This window comes from Ylistrum balloti, unplaced genomic scaffold (genome assembly GCF_031769215.1).
Source record: "Ylistrum balloti isolate Yb309-2 unplaced genomic scaffold, AGI_CSIRO_Ybal_v1 Utg370416, whole genome shotgun sequence".
In the NCBI taxonomy this organism is placed as follows: domain Eukaryota; kingdom Metazoa; phylum Mollusca; class Bivalvia; order Pectinida; family Pectinidae; genus Ylistrum; species Ylistrum balloti.
In genome coordinates, this window is record NW_026782282.1 from 1,110,208 (window position 1) to 1,127,274 (window position 17,067).

A 17,067-nucleotide genomic window follows, 5' to 3' on the forward strand; every position below is an offset into this window, starting at 1 on the left:
ACCGCTTTTATGTTCAGTTTTATGGTTTCTCAGTCGAACAATATCACACGGTATGTGAAACTGAATCAGATTCGGATTTTAAAAAAGTGACCTTGAAGACACCAATCGAATGTGTACATATCGAAAGTATTTCGAAACTTTTACCCTTCAAATGTGATCAACGGATTTTTTTTATGTTAAGCTTGGATCCATCCAAATGCCTATAACACAGAGACGTGTCCGATCATAAAACTGTTACTTTAACTATGTCGGCCTCGTTTCCATCCCCTAGTGTTGCCATCAGCGAGGCTATCTTTGCTGTCCATCTTAATTGAATACCATAAAAAACATTATTTCTAGCATGTTCCTCTCGCGATACAAATGAAACTTGATTAATCCCATCAAATGACATCGTTCAATTAAAATTCAAATGTCATAGTCTTCCTTCCCATAGAATTCTGCCTTCATTTCCTGATGAAAATACTGCCATGTCTTGAACATGACCTACAATATTTGTTCAGATATAAAATTCAATGACATTTATCGTTTTACAGTTAGTAATGAAGTCATCTGCAGAGACTAGATAAAAAAACAAAGACCAGTTATAGAATTCCGTTTTGAGATGATTTGCCGATTTTCCTCTGGGCGTTTTTCTCTGAGAAACGAGACGTGCATGTTGATTTGATTTCTCCTAGATGTGTAAAATTTAATTGGAGATCGGACAAGATTATCCGGAATTGAGGTAATTACTACATATTGTTGGGACGTCAGAATGGCCCTTCGCAATACATCACATATTGAATCTGACAAACCGATTGGATTTCTGTAGTTGCCGAAGGCCTCATTAGAATCATTATCTCTATGAAGTGAAGGGAATAGCTGGCAGAGTAGGCGCAGCACCTGAGCCGAGAATCACCTTTTGAGACAAGACAACGGTCGAAAATAATCCTGTATAGTAAAATATAGACAAACAAATTAACAAACCCATTTCTGGACCACTTGTGCACATGAATTAGACATAACGTACTTATATATTTCGGCATATCTTTGATACATTTCAGACTTCAACAATCGTTAAAGCCATTGAGAATTCAAAAAAGGGAAGCAATTATTTCATGGATATAAATAGCGACGAATGCTACCTATTCATATCAGGAAAAAAGGAGGTCTTTACGGTTGCCACTTTTATACTGAGAAACACGACCATGTATTCACTTGGCACAGAGTGATACAGACATTTTGTCACTGAGGAATTCTGCACCTGCATCGTGTTTTATCCTCCTCTAACGAAATACCACGTCGTTTAAGGATATCCATTTACTCCATTTAACAATAAATGAATTGTCGTGTTTTCTCAATTATCAATCAATACGATTAGACCCGTGGTATTCTCAGCACGAGTACGGTAGACCGGAATACATTTTCCATTACTTCCTGTCTCGTGCTGGTGCCCGTATGTACAGCACGTGCGAATGCAATGCGTCGGGCTTGCCAATCTTCTTGTGATATTTCAACAGGAGCCGGCCTTCCTTTTATTCCTCAATCTTTCTTCATTTACGATGTTTTCGCAAATGTTTCATAGAATGAAAAAAATATATATAAAAGGAAAGAGGGGATGGGGATTAATTGCTTGAAGACGTGTATATTTCTTTTAAGTTATTCTATACTTATACATAAAAATATTACACATTTTACAGAATTTTCTGAAATGGGATCGATACTCGAGTTCTTTGATCAATTGTCGTGCCGGTTTACCATATCTTCAAACACACATGGTCGATTTCTTCATGTTCGCAAACTCCCACTCAAGATAGACAATACACGATTATGTGGGCGAGTATGCTATCTTAGCGAAACACATTTCCAATTCCAAACTCATTATAAATCGGTGCATGTAAATTATCCAGCCTTACCATTAAAAGTCGATTTTTATATTGTCGTAGCTTTGTATGAAGGCTATTACTAAAATACATCACAGCAATATTCAGGACCCTCAATAACCAACAGAGATTCTGTATAAGTTTTGTAGATAGTTAATCAACGTGCATTTATCGATAACATTTAAGTGTCTTTACTTATAGTATATGGTGACCGTGGTTATATATATAAGTTTGTAATTTAGACTCATTACTCGTCATTGGTCGTTAAATGAAGACAGCAGACTGCGTGGCACTTACATAACGCACTGCTGGTAGCTTAAAAAAATTATAGATCTGACTAAACCGGAAAGGTACACCACGGTGTCAACCCACACGGGGGATTATCGAACATAATATGCTGAAAACAAATATGACAGAAAACGGAAAAGAACCTAATGTGTGTCACTTACAATCTTAGAAACTGTACACTAATTCAATATGAGCAGATATTATCACCAGTTTAAAAAAAAATTCAATATTTCCAACGAAAGTGTCACATAACCTGCTATGAATTGTGCAGCTGTCGGAAAGTGCTAAGCTCACTTTCTAGACTTGCAAGGAATTTTTATTTTCAGAGCTAACTATGTCAGTAGCCCACATTTCCAGCACAGACGATACATACAGGGATTTCAACGGATATATTTTAACATTAACCCGAGTTTCACTTAACTTCAATATTGCATTCAGCGCGACATTTTGAACTCCTGTTTCCTCAAGCTCCAATATCAGACGGTCTCAGTACCAGACATAAGACATTTTGACAGACAGATGAGTCTAAGTTTACTTGGCCTCAATACCAGACATTAGACCAGACATAAGACATTTTGACAGACAGATGATTCTAAGTTTACTTGGCCTCAATACCAGACATTAGACATTTTGATGGACAAACGAGTCTTAAATTTCCTCCGGTCTCAGTACCAGACATAAGACATTTTGACAGACAGATGAGTCTAAATTTCCTCCGGTCTCAGTACCAGACAATGGACATTCTGACAGACAGATGAGTTTAAGTCTCCTTTGACCTCAGTACCAAACAGTAAAACTCTTTGACAGACAAGAAAGTCTGAAATTCCTCCGGTTGCAATGCCTTGGTTCAGATACTCCCAAGAGACAGATAGCACCACGCTTATATCCTTCTCTTTTCTACCTGTGTAATGAGGTTCACTGTTCTAGTATTACACACCCACCCATGCAATACCGGCACGTGCACGTAAAACTGTGACGTGTCCCTTCTGACGTCATCACCTGATACAATGTATTCACACGTGTACATATTTGTTTCACTTTCTAGGGCAAACTTTGTTCACCAAATCTAGGCACAGAGAATTCATTTTATATGCCCATTTGTCGATTTATTGCATAATAAAAACATGATTTACGTGTAATATGGCGTCCTTATTAGTACATTGTCGACGTCTATATCTACTTATTTTCAATATTTTAGAATGAGAAACGAGAGAGAAAAATACTCTTTCATATATCGAAATGAAGGAAATATCCTCGATACTCCAATGGTTACGATCACTTTCGCTCTCTGCACTCCTGAAACATATCATGGCAAAATTGAAGGTTCCATCTGCGACACCTTGTGTAAATGACTACAAAACTGTAGTTTGATCCTTTGATGTACATCGAACGAATCTCTTTGAAGCTTTGAAGCTGGATGTCGCACTTTTGTGATCTTCAAAAGGAGCGTAACAGTGCAAAAGGAGCATAACTGCCTGTGATTGGTCAGGTTTTTTTTCTCCTGGAATCAATCAAATTACTTCGCGTGTGCCTTCAATTTTATAACTTGTTCCAAGGGTGCAGTGACTGAAAGTGATTGTAGCCTTTTGAGTATCGAGGTTGGGTCACAAAATATGGTAAAACCCGAGCTTACACGACATTTTGTGACACCCCCCCTCCTTCTCGGGAGGAAATCCCTATCCTACACCCGACACGTGAAAGGGTTATTTTTAATCTTTCAGGTTACAGGTGGTAGCCTCTGCTGGTCAGCGGGACATTTTGTCCCCGAGGTTTGATGTAACTTGCATGCCAGCTTCTAATTTTGCGGAATATCGGCGCGGTTCTTTTGATATTAGCAGATACATGTATAAAATTACGTAACTAATTGAATTCATCCCAATTTAGATTCCTACATTTCTTTCGGCCAGTTTTGGATTTTCCTAAGTCGCCAGTTAGGTTCTAATTTAGTTCATTAGCATCAATGACAAGTCCCTAAAGGACGAAACAGTTGTATGTTTAATTCAATATTTGGCCGTATTGTGGCTATAATTCTTTATTTGTATTGAAAGGCACCATTCGTTTGTGTGCCTTTTGTACAATTGTCTATCCATCAAAAAACCAACCATCTGGAGTTGGAACTCTACTGACGGTAGCACTCTTCGCTCTGGAACAATAGTAAGTTAAGATAATTTTCAGTCCTACCTTTAACTGTGTTTCTGTTGCAACCTTTGTGTGTCGGAATCCTTGTATGTGACTCACGTTTTCCTCCTGGAACTGAACAAGAACAGCTGTCATTAATTAAAAGAATTATTCTGGAATATGCTCGCATGCAAATCACGCGAAAATTTCCAATTCTTCGTCTCGATTTTTATTCCTTTTACACATTCAGGGAAAAAATAATGTTTTATGACCTCCAAATAGGTCAAGAAAGTCATATTTAAATTAACAGACCTTCTGTGTGTACTTTTTTTTATGTACAAATGAAAATCAGGATATTTTCATAGATGATAATGTTATTTCATGAATTTCAGTCCATAAATCCTTCATTTATGCCCCCTCCCCCCTCAAAAATAACAATCCCAGGTAAGAATAAACACTACGCCCCCAACTCCATACACCTATGATGCACCCGAAATTCTTTTGAAATAATCCAAAATCGAAAATTATGAATTATGTTGAATCTTTCCATTTTTATAAAACATTTATTTTGACCAGTTTTGATTTTTCTCCATTGTCTCCAAGATTTCAATACTTCAAAATTATAATGAAAAGTGAAAATCGCATACATGTAGCAGAATGCAAACACTTCTGGTTTCTGATAGCAAGCCAGGATCAATTCGTTTGAATTCTGGCATCATTCAGAATATACACATAATTACTTACCATTATTTTGAAATATTATTCAATATTGAAAAAACAATGAAATGTGATAAATTATATTCTAGCGGACCTATCCATCAATATTTGAATATTCATTTTTAACCAGTTTCGGTTTCCCTTATTCGCCTCCTAGGTTTCAATACAATGCCCTGAGCATCAATGATGAAACCTGGAAGGATGAAATGGATGAAAAATGGTTGTAGGATGTTGTTTAATCCAGTATTGACAACTAATGCAGTGTTACACTTAACCAATGGAGATTTGTAACATACTTTGAAATTCAACAAGTATTTTAATCAGTGTTCTCAGACTACATAAAACCAAACGAAAAATATTTGTTATCGACACAATTTCAAGGGTAACAACATCCTCTTGAGACCTGTTTCAACACCTTCCCTACTCAGATGAAAAACAATCAATTTCTCCCAACATCTGTGTTGGATGGTACTGCTCTGAATTAATTACTTTATTTCACTATTTTCATTCTGAACGGAGCACCAAGAGATTTGACTTCTTTTCAAATCTTTAAATTTGGGAAAAATATCATTGTTGTGGTGATATCTTAGGACTACATCCCTACTATACAATGATTATCATGACAATTTCAAAATGAAATTCAATCATCATGAATAGAAACCCAAGCAGAGTATCTATACATTTCATAGTACATCAATATTTGAGCATACATGTCCAGCTACAACAAAAATATTAAATGTAAAACAACTTCAGAGTGTTTTTTTTTTAATTTTTTAATTTTTTTTTTCATTTTTCATTTTCATTTCACAAAACGACTTGTGGCAATATTTGTCAAACTGTCATCTGATCAAGAAATAGAATGTCACTTTAAAGATTCTATGTTAAAAAATGGATATTTCAGCAAGATGGCACTTCTAAATGATGCCATCCAAAATTAGAAGGTGATGTGTCATTGATGATAAACATGTATGTAAAACCATTGAATATAAAAAAAATAATACAACATTATGCTGTCTTGTATATTTTATTTCTTTTTTGTAATAAATTGAAGATGAGACAACAGAAACATCAGTTTTGCCTCAATTAATTTTGTTTTTACCATACTTTTTAAAACAACAAGACAAACTGATCACTTAATTTTAATATTTTATACACCATTTAGCTGATTAGTTTCAAAGTATGTGCAATTTCTTAAATAATTTACTCAATTCAAACAGAAAGGTGCGAGAAAATGCTTCCTGTAATGCGATGTGAAAGCCGTTGTTAACAGCATTCACTAACTTAACATTTTTGAGTCAACTTCAATACTGGCTAATGGAGATTTGAAATGCACTCGAGATTAATTTTAATCCTCAACAGCTTAAAATAAATTTAAAGGGGTACAACTTCATCAGTCAAAATCACATTGAAGAGTTTTCTATTCTTCCTGTTTGTGATACTGAATTACTCAACTTTATAGAAAGAGAGAAAAACATGGACTAGAATTATTCTACAAAATTTGCTTTACTGCCTTGTAAGTAGAGCGAATCCTCCTGGTGATTGTCACTTATAGTCTCAGTCGTGGAGGTGCTTGTAACAAGAGTTCCATCAAAGAAAGGCATCGAAACACAACCACAAACCTCCAAAAGGTATTAAAATGGGCAATTTGTACCACAATAGATCCAGAGAAAAAATTTCACCCCTTTATTGTGTTCAGTGTTGAACCAAATGACCAGTTATTGCCTCCGAAGGTTTTATGCCTATACCATATGTAACAGAGGTCATTATTAATTTCAATGCCTCCACTAGGAATCGAACCCAGGAACCCTGGCTTACTAGTCTGATGCTCAACCAATCGAGCTAAAGAGAAGTTCTCTCTAACCCAGTGGTATATTGTGGCTAGTATTTTACCAGGGTTACACATGTATCAGAAATTGTTTGCAGGTATCACAGTTTTGGCAAATTTAGCAACAAAAAAAAAACAGAAAGAAAAATTTCTAAATCATAAAATTTGCATACTTTTTACTTTAAATGCAACAGTAATATATCTATAGAACTGATGTACTTACATGCACCTGAGCACTTTCTTGTCGTGAATATTTCTATCACAAATTAATACTAGAGGACATGCAAATCTCTCACCTATTTTAACTGGTCAGTTAGATCTCCAATTGATGTTAGAATCTACACTAATGTCCATTCAAAAATATTCAATGTCCACAAAAGAGGCCTTTCAAATTTCAAAGACAATGAAATCGAAAAAAAAAAAAAAAAAAAAAAACCAAGAAGAAATTGCAAAAGAGACATTTAAGGGATTTTTCCAAAAATTACACAGCACAAAAATATCCCCAATATACAAGTATTTTACATTGTCTTCGAAAATCCAAAACATCCATTCTCCAGGTACAAATTCTCTCTTTGTCCTGATCAAAGCATCAAAAACTGACCTCTTGTTGTGCTCTGAAGAAGCGACTGCAGTTACAAGTTAGTCAAAGTCAGTCAGTTTTAAATATTCTGCTACTCGACAGAGGGTTACCTGCTTTCATTTTGTATTGAAACCATCACAGGTATGTAATATTCTGCATCTCTGAAATCCTACAATTTGCATTTTCCATATACAGAAACTTAACTTTTGCTTTGAATTATTCTAATAGTGCAGGGAAACTATATCATGAGAGCACTACCTGATTTTTGAAATATGTATCACGTAAATTTAACAGTATAATATTGCAGCCATCTACACTGTATAAGTCTTTTAGTCCTAGTTTGTAGCACACTGTCACTTGTCCACCTCTGGACTCTCCTTTGCTGGTTCAGGAAATTCTGTGTTAAATTCAATGGCTTGACATTCAAGTGTCTTCAGGTTAATGAGTACACATGTACTTGTCTGGCAAAATCTTGGAACGCTGACAAGCAATACCTGCTGACCAGCAGGACCTGCAACATCAAGTGATAATTGTTATTTCTAAAGTTTTTATCCATCAAAAAGATTTTGCCTAGACAGAATATCTACTGAATATGTCCTTCAATAAGCCTAAGAGACTTAACTTTGGAAAGGAGGGTAGGTTTATAGCAGGAAAATGAGATAGAAGTTGTTGTGCCTGTTGAAATTGAAGCAAACGTAGGTGGGCTTATTACCAGACATGGGCTTATTACAGGAAAAATACATATATGAATTGCTACTATGGCATCAACTATAACCCAAATGTAAAGACCTTTTTAATGATTTACGAAGATTCTATTGAAACAAGAAAATAACAATACGTGAATGCCACTCTCCTATACACATTAGATTCCGGTCAGATGTAGGACTCGATGTTATGATAATATGGGGTAAACATGACCCAAACCTATTGAGAAGGAGATGACATTCAGAATGGGACAGATAGCCACATTGGTATACATCACTCTATGACTCATAAAATAAAGACATGTACCGGTATATAATTATAATCTGCAATGCAAGTTGATAATATTTTTGCAACGTCATTTGAACAATGGTAAAATAATTCCTTTAATATTTCTGCACTAATCGTTCCTAAGTTTTAAGGACAAAGGGAGGTAACTCTGGAATTACATTGTTTACCTTTATGGAGTTTGCAACCATATTCTGACTGGTTACCAGCAAAATAAATATGTGGACATTCTTCTAATATAAATGGATCTTTTCCATAATATGGGTAGCAGCCTGAAAAAAAAAACCACATAGAAAAGATAGAGATCTTCGCCAAGAATTGTGAAAAATATCAAATACAGTTAGTATCTTTCTGAATTTTCAAAGAAACATTTTAAATGGCAATCTTTGTAGCATGTTTTTAAATACAAATACATTGAATACAAATAGAATTTTTTCATGAATTTAAAGAATCCCTCTTTTTTTTTTTTTTTTTAGGTTACCAGCATTGACAATAGCATAACTTCAAAGATATTGAATTTCTAAATGGCAATGGTTCACTTTTAATTTCAAATTTCAAATCATACATTGCAGCTTATTTGGTAACATCTTACACTGTTTTACTTACCTAGAGTGTCTGGAGCTGTAGGAGCAAGATGACCCCACTGTAAACATTTTTCTAAAATATCAACTGGATCTTCATTTGTACTGTATTTCATTATGTCATGTGTTGGCTGACCAGAAGTACCCAAAATACTGTAAAAATATAAATTCTTATCATTCAATATCCTTTTACTGAGGCTCAAGTGGGCAACAGCAAACTGATGAAATTAAAACTTAAAACAATGTTCATCCTTATATAAAGCTTAGTTAATTAAATGAATATTTATCACAAATATATTCAGGGGTTAATCGAAAGAAATTAATATTTGAAATAAATTTGACAGATCCCTGGAGGGTAGATTTTCTTCCCCCCGGAACAATCTTTCGTTTAATACGAAATGAAATTTAATTTGAAATAGAAAAGTAAAGAAATTCTCAAAATGAATAACTCATGAAGCTGTAATTTATTTTTACTCATCATCCTGGAAATTCTGGTGACTATGATCACTTTCAATCTCTGCATGAATCATAATCAAGTGATTGTAACCTTTGGAATTTCGAGGGTACTTATCCTACAATTTCAATCTAAACAATTTCACATGAAATGACACTTATTCTTTTTTTCGTAAAATGTCATGAGGACCTTTCTTAATTTCCAAGACCGTACATACCCCTAAAAGATAGATAAAATTGTGTTACCTGACACCATCCACACAACCATGGTAGGGGTTTGTAGTGGTGTGGAAGGTGGTATAACTAGACGCTTGAGGGAACATACACTTGTGTAGAGGCTGCTGGGGTAGGATATAATTAGACGGATCAAATTGCCCTGACATCACATCTACATCCACACACGACTGTAACAGAATAGAATTGTCCTATACAGTAAATTTGGAAGTAACAATGAACTGCATTAATGTCTCTTATTAAATGAAAGTTCTGTACACAATAGAAAGTGTTTCTGAATGACACAAAGATTTATTATGGAATCCAAAGATTATGAAGATTATTAAATAGAACAAGGTGAACTGGTGTGAAGTGAGGCATGATCTTCAGCGTGTTTTATTTCATCTATTTCCAAAGTATACGGGCCTATTCTCTATCAAAATTATCAAAAACTTATGCAAAATCGCTGAATTTGTTCTAAATTCTGATAATTCAAATTTATTTATTTATTATCCATAAGACAAAAAAGAAATTGAAAAAAAAAAATCTTTGAAAAGATATTACAGTCACCCTTTGTTATTTCGAATTCGGCCCAGCCATGGCAAAATTTTGAGATAGCATAGTATTTAATTTAAGCGAGTTTTAATGTTTTGTGTAAAGTAAGGCATGGACCAATGAAATGCTTCAAATTAAACGGGGTCCTTGTGTTATATGAGTTCAAGATAACAAGGTCTGCCTGTATTTTTGTAAGAGATTCCACGGTAGTTAAAGTTTAACAACGTTTAAGGACAATGCTATCACATCTCGAAAAAGGTCAAACTTACAGTCAGCTGGGCAAAGGTATCGTCTAAATCCTTCACTGCATTTATACTGCCAGCTACCGTCTTCTTGGTGAGGTACTTGGCCTGAAACCATCATTCTATGTATAAAGTATAAATTGACAAAATGGTGATATACTTGGCCTGAAACCATCATTCTATGTATAAAGTATAAATTGACAAAATGGTGATATACTTGGCCTGAAACCATCATTCTATGTATCAAGTCTAAATTCACAAAATGGTGATAACAAATTATTCCAAGATACCGAAGCAACTTCTGCTATATGTCAATTTTGATAAAGTTTAACAACCTCACGCTAAATTTACAATGTATAGATCAAGACTAGGCAAGGTTTTTGTCACCTGATTTGAAAAGCTCTTCAATAAATTCAGTCTCATATGAAAATAAAAGACAAGTCGGTCCAGAGAGGGGCACAGACTTTAACTTATATGAAACTGGTGTATTATGACACCAAAAATACCTGCTAAGGGATTTGGGGTATCAGTAATATAATTTAACAGACACTATGCTAAAAAACAATACACTGAAAAGCTAACCATGGATGGAGGTAATCTATTTTGGGGTACTGAGGTCAGGTAAATGTTTTACTTGAATAGCCCTAACTAGTTATAATGAACAATGGAGGCCAAAATGAAATCTCACTGAAATGAAATAATCATTTTTTCCCCCTCTTTTCTCTCCCCCCCCCCTCCCCCCACCATCTCTCTTTCTCTGGCACAGCTATAGCTAAAACATTTTTTTTTCAAATTTAGAAAACACAACTTGCAGTTCCTGCCATTTACAAACTAAAGAATTGTCTTGATAAACCTGTTTGCAAAAAAGAATGCACTTGTACTATTTACCCAAGTTTTTCTCAAAATGAAGAAACAAATTAATTTCCAAGGAAATAATACTGATAATACTACAATTTTTCTGTAAGATCAGGCACAGGGTGTTGTAAAATCGTAATTAGCAAAACACTGATCAATGATAAATACTGATTACTTTCTCTGTAATAAAGTTATAAAATGATACGAGCAAAGCTAAGGTGCAAATAAAATCTGATGTTTTAACATTTTCCGAGTTCAAAGAAAAAAGAAAAATAGAAAAGAAATAATTTGACAGGATTACATTTGGTATAAAGATTCTTGAACATGTACACTTCACCAACTGAACAGAAAATGTTGTTTCTACAGATAATCATTATACCTTATTGATACTGTCTTTGTCCTGCGTGTCCTGACTGAGAGAGTTACCGGCGACAATGACACGGACAATATTAGCTGAATCTTCTTGTTGTCCAGCATCTCCAACCTGACCAGTCACCAAGTCGACAAAGAGCTGGAGAGGGAATGTCTTCTCATCACTCCCACCAGCTTCTATCCCTGAGATTAATGCGACATACCTGTACAGAAGTCAAAGTTACATAAGTAATCATTAATAAGCCCAGGGCAAAACGCATTACTTTTAAAGTGGGCTTAATACATTACATTATCATTTTATACCATTCCTCATGAAACTGCAATATATAATTCGAAATATTTTGAAATGGAATAATGAAAATTTCAGAAGAATTTTTTCCCCCAAAAGATATCCCAAAGGAAAGGAAGCAATGAAAAATTTGATAAAGTTGGGTTTTCCCCTTTTCTTTCAATCTTGGCAGAAAACTTTTCAGAATGTGAAGCAAAAAACCGGAGCCTTCAGTAACCACTATATATCTATATATCCTACAATAAGCCTTCAGGGCAATACAATACCGCTGGCTCAAGGTCAGGAGGTTAACTTCATCAGGCCTCGAATTTAAGGCTTTTTACTGGCTATTTGCAAGTAGAAAAAATAATGACTTGCTTTTTTCAGCAAGTGGATTCATCAGATATAAACTGCAAGTGCCTGTCTATTCCTAACATTTCATAGAGTTAAATTGTTTTGAGTTTTGATTTTCAAAGTGTAAATATTGGGACAAAGCAGTTCTTCTATAGTTGATATATATTGGATGAAGCAAGGTAATACATTATAAATCACAAAACAAAACACATTATTTGAACATGGAGATTTGCAATAGTAGCAAGTAAAAAGTCATTTTAGCAAGTACAAATTTAAGGCACTTGCTGTTTTCAACAAGTGACAAAAAATGTTAAATTCGAGGCCTGTTCATACCAAGTACAATAAAAAGCTAGGCATGAAAAAATTGATGGGTTTATTAACAGGCATGGTTATACAGTACGTACTTGTCCTGTTCCAGAACAGGTCTAGGGATCTGTGATGGCAGTTCTTGGAAACAGTAGTCTTCAACATGGAATTTTCCCTTATCATCTTCGGGTTCCATACCGTATACTGCAATAATGGCCCCTGTCAATTCAAAACAGATCATACTCACATCATAACATTTATTTAAAATTTCACTGAAGAGTGTTCAGTTCAGCAGTAATTTATATGTAACAGAGGTCATTATTAATTTCAATGCCACTGCTAGAAATCGAACCCGGGACCCCTGGCTTACTAGTCCGACGCTCAACCAATCGAGCTAGAGAGAAGTTCTCTCTAGTCGAGTGGTATATTGCGGCTAGTATTTTACCAGGGTTTCAGTAATTTATACATTGGTTTATTTTGAAAGAACTATGTTCAGAAACTGATATAAATATATTAAGTGTTAATTTAAAAATAAAATTTTCATTTTTACCTGTAACAGAAGTGGGAGTGTCAAGTTTTCCAAGCAAAATAATTCTTTGTAATTCATCCTCTAGGATAAGTTTGTCTGCATCATTTACAAATCGGCTTCGTATTGGCTGAGGCATCAGATTGTGCTAAAAAAGACATTCAATGAAAATTGAAATTCAATCCATTTCAGTACTGTAATTTTCCAGCAAGATATTCTTGAATGAATGTTCAACCTAAGATTAAAAGTAGGGGCAGGGTTTTCCATAATTTTGCTAGTAGTGTACTGTGTAGTGTAAGTAGGAGGCTGGCCAGCCATGTTCGTGTAGTCATGTATGGAACATTATTATGGAACTGGATTGGTGTAGGTGGCCAAATGATCAAAGTAGCCAGTCAAATTGGCCAGCGACCGGCTCTTATGGAAAACCCTGAGTAGGGGATCAGCATATATATCTCAGGATCCTTGTACATGGAGTAAGGAAAACATCTCTGCTCCCACTTGGGCTTCATCTCCAGTCTGACATACTACAAATGAGTGACTAAAGGGAATTTCTCATAATCTGAGACTAGTACTGTAAGTTGGTCAGTATTCTCAATTTTTACACAGAAAAAAAGTACATATGAGGCAATTACATCATGTACCTTTCATTTATGACACAGCAGTGCCAAACTCTGTACATAAAGGTGTTATAGTGACTACAAAACAGACAAGGCAATACCATACAGGTGGGACATATGTATTTCTGAGTTTTCTTGATATATTTTACTAAGGTCACAAATTTCATGTGCCATAGCATCCATTCACCACATGCAAGGTATTGACAATGATAGACTAACAAATCTACACACCTCTTCACTGATCTCCTTCAATATACTTGGTTGAAGTTCCATGTGTTTGAACAGCGTCCCAATAATCACACATTTCTCATCACTTTGCAGCTCGTGTAGTTTCTTGACATCAATATTTTTCCCTATAAAAAAACATTACAACAACATCTATCATAATTACGCCTAAATGTCAAATGATTCATGTAGTTATGAATGGATCGCTGACCCTCTTATACATTTGATTCAACTGAGTGATCCCTGAAGAAGACTTGATTACGATTATAATTACAATGTATTCATTCATGTGTAACATGCAATGGACGTCAACTGTTTTTAAGCTAAATAATAACCATTACGTTCATAGAGTAGCAGAAATTCTACACCGTACTTGAAAGTTGCAATGTTGTTGGTATAACGAGTATGACGGCATTCTAATTTTGTTATGATGTTGTGCCGGCCAATTCGAGAAGCATAACTCTACGTCACGAGTGTGTCCCTGAGGAAGGAACGAAATAATTTTTAAAAAAAGCCATATTTTAACATGTAATATATATTACCCCATTTCTTTTTTGCTGCCGTCTCAAGTTTCCCTCTCATCGTCCATAATCTTTCCGCATACAAGTGTGCATATTGCCTGACGAAGTTTTTATCTTTCAGGAGGAACCTTTCTGATTTATCTTCATATTGGCTGTCAGTTCGTTGGAATTCCACATTCTCGTTCTGTGCAGGCTCTTTCAGGAATCCTCCAACATTTTCTGGTTGTGGGTTGGACGAGTAATACATATTGTAACTAGTATGGGTCCGTAACTTGGCTTCGTTCCCGCGAAAAGGTTAGGTTTTAGCACTTCCGTTAGGGGAGGTCACCCTTACCGCACTATATCTACTTTCGGTTTGCCTTTCTGCGCCAATCAGTCAATTACACAATAAAAACAAAACTGATTTCATTGTTACAGAGACCTTAGATTTTAAATAGATTAGAAAATATTATCAATAATGATACATATGGGTTCTCTACTCATGAATTATTGAATAATTAGTGAGTTTGCCTCTGTAACAAGCATTTAAAGCATTTCGATGATTATTAAAGGTGGGTTGGACTAGGTGCACCTCTACGGGGAAAAACAAGAAATTGTACATCTTTGTTTTATTTTGCTTATTTCTAATAGGTATAATATAAAGAGCAACCTTTCTTTTATTGACAACACAACATCAACTTTACTGAAACCTGCTCCATTAATTCTAACTATTTCATCCTTTCCTTCCTTTTAATCCCCATAACTCTCTGCAGTGTGTAATTAACCACTTTAAGCATCCTCAAAACTCCAGAGGTCACAATTGCTTTCGCTCTCTGTATCCTTGTAACAGTTCATGACAAAACTGAAGACACAAGCGACGTAATTTGATTGTTCAAGAGTTGGACCTCAGGAGAAAAAAATATCTGACCAAAGACTGATAGGCTCATGTGAAGATTACAAAGGAATGACACCAATCTCCAAAGCCAATTCAACACACTGTTGTGCAACGCCAAGATTTGTTTCATGTACATCAAAATATCAAACTAGTCTTCTCATCTTATCCAAAAGGAGTTGCACATGATAATGGAACCTTTAATTTTGCTATGAAATGTTCTAGGGATGCAGAGAGCCAAAGTGACCATAACCCCTGGAGTAGCAAGGAAGCCACTTGAGCTGAGCAAAAGCTAATGCCTTTTTACAGATTTGGATAAAACAACAAGAAAATTTTTTCTTGTTTATAGTTACATTTCCTTTCATATTTCTATCTTTCAATATGACACCCGTTTTTACGAGTTCAAAGTAACACAACATGAAAGTGTGCAGTTGATGTTTCATTTGTTTGCCTCCTTGAATTCATGTTCTGTTTATCCCCTTGTCAATCTACTGATATTTTTTTCTTAAACACTTGAAGAGAAGACAAGAGGCAGAGCGGTCTTGACAGTCACCCGAGATAAGAAATATTGAATACAGGTATAAAGGTTAGAGGGAAGGTAGCTTTCAAGTGTCATTAAAAAAACCTGTGACATTGATTATGGTAAGCCAGTGTCAATACATGCATAGCATCAAAACTGCCATCCTATACTAATAAAGTTATTTCCAATGGGAAATAAACAATGTTATGCCCCATCCATGAAGAGCATTTGATTCTATCATACCTGGGCATTAAGATGATTTTTGAAATTTAAGTAAATTTGGCCCGACCCTTAGCTCCCTGTGAGGTGGGCCAGGAAAGGTTTATGCAAAATTTCAATGAAATCGGTTGAGGGGTTTTTGAGAAGAAGTAAAAAAAATGTTAAATTGTTTACTAACAAGCAATGCTGGAAAAAAGTGATCACAATAGGTCACCATGAGACTTTGTGATCTAAACAATTAGACACTAACATCATTACTTCATAGTCAATACTGTATTTGGATTTTATGGTTGTATGTTGAAGGAACAACATAGAGTTTCTTTTTTATTTTTAACCAAATTCAGAAATATCAGTAATTTCAGAAACAAAATCAATTACAATTATGAAAAGACAAAAGCACAGCTTGATATTTGACCAATTTATTGTTACCATATAACCAATGATGTATGAAGCCTGAAAGAGAGAACTTTGATAACCAAAGCAATATACCGACAATATAACTGGATCAGTGCAAAGCATGTGCAAAGCACCACATATGATATAGGTTATTTTACAATGTAGTTACACATTGTGAAATATTCATTTCTTTCTCTTAATATTTTCAAAATGCATTATCTAGAGACAGAAAATTATGATGATTTGAAGCAATGAACATATTCTTTTTAATAAAATTACCATTCTTTGAAGAAAATTTTATATTCTTTAATTTACAGATAATTTCTTTTTTTGACAAAACTACTGCAAAAATAGAACAGTAATCAGTATTGTAATAAAGAATATACATGTTAGTTAAAGTCCTCGTGTGTATTTTTTTTTAGCTTGATTACATCTTTTTATGAGGATACAAGACGTTCTATTAAGTCAAGTATGATAAAAATTTCTTTCACATGAATACAGTTTCAATTTTGTATCCATGATAAATATTGTCAATCATGTTGTTTTCATTACTGAGACTGTATTCAGTAGATTTATCAATTTAATCTTATCAACAA

General features: G+C 34.7%; 1 protein-coding gene across 1 annotated transcript; it reads right to left on the minus strand.

Annotated features, from left to right (window-relative positions):
- Positions 1-6,040: 6,040 nt before the first annotated feature.
- Positions 6,041-14,724, minus strand: LOC132554519 (DNA polymerase delta subunit 2-like). The gene is made up of 10 exons (XM_060218837.1): positions 14,487-14,724; positions 13,951-14,072; positions 13,127-13,250; positions 12,675-12,795; positions 11,656-11,851; positions 10,449-10,529; positions 9,658-9,815; positions 8,984-9,111; positions 8,548-8,649; positions 6,041-7,898 (listed from the first exon to the last, which is right to left on the minus strand). Exons 1-10 carry the CDS (start codon positions 14,710-14,712, stop codon positions 7,741-7,743), a joined length of 1,416 nt encoding a protein of 471 aa, XP_060074820.1. The 5' UTR covers positions 14,713-14,724; the 3' UTR covers positions 6,041-7,740.
- Between the last annotated feature and the right edge of the window lie 2,343 nt (positions 14,725-17,067).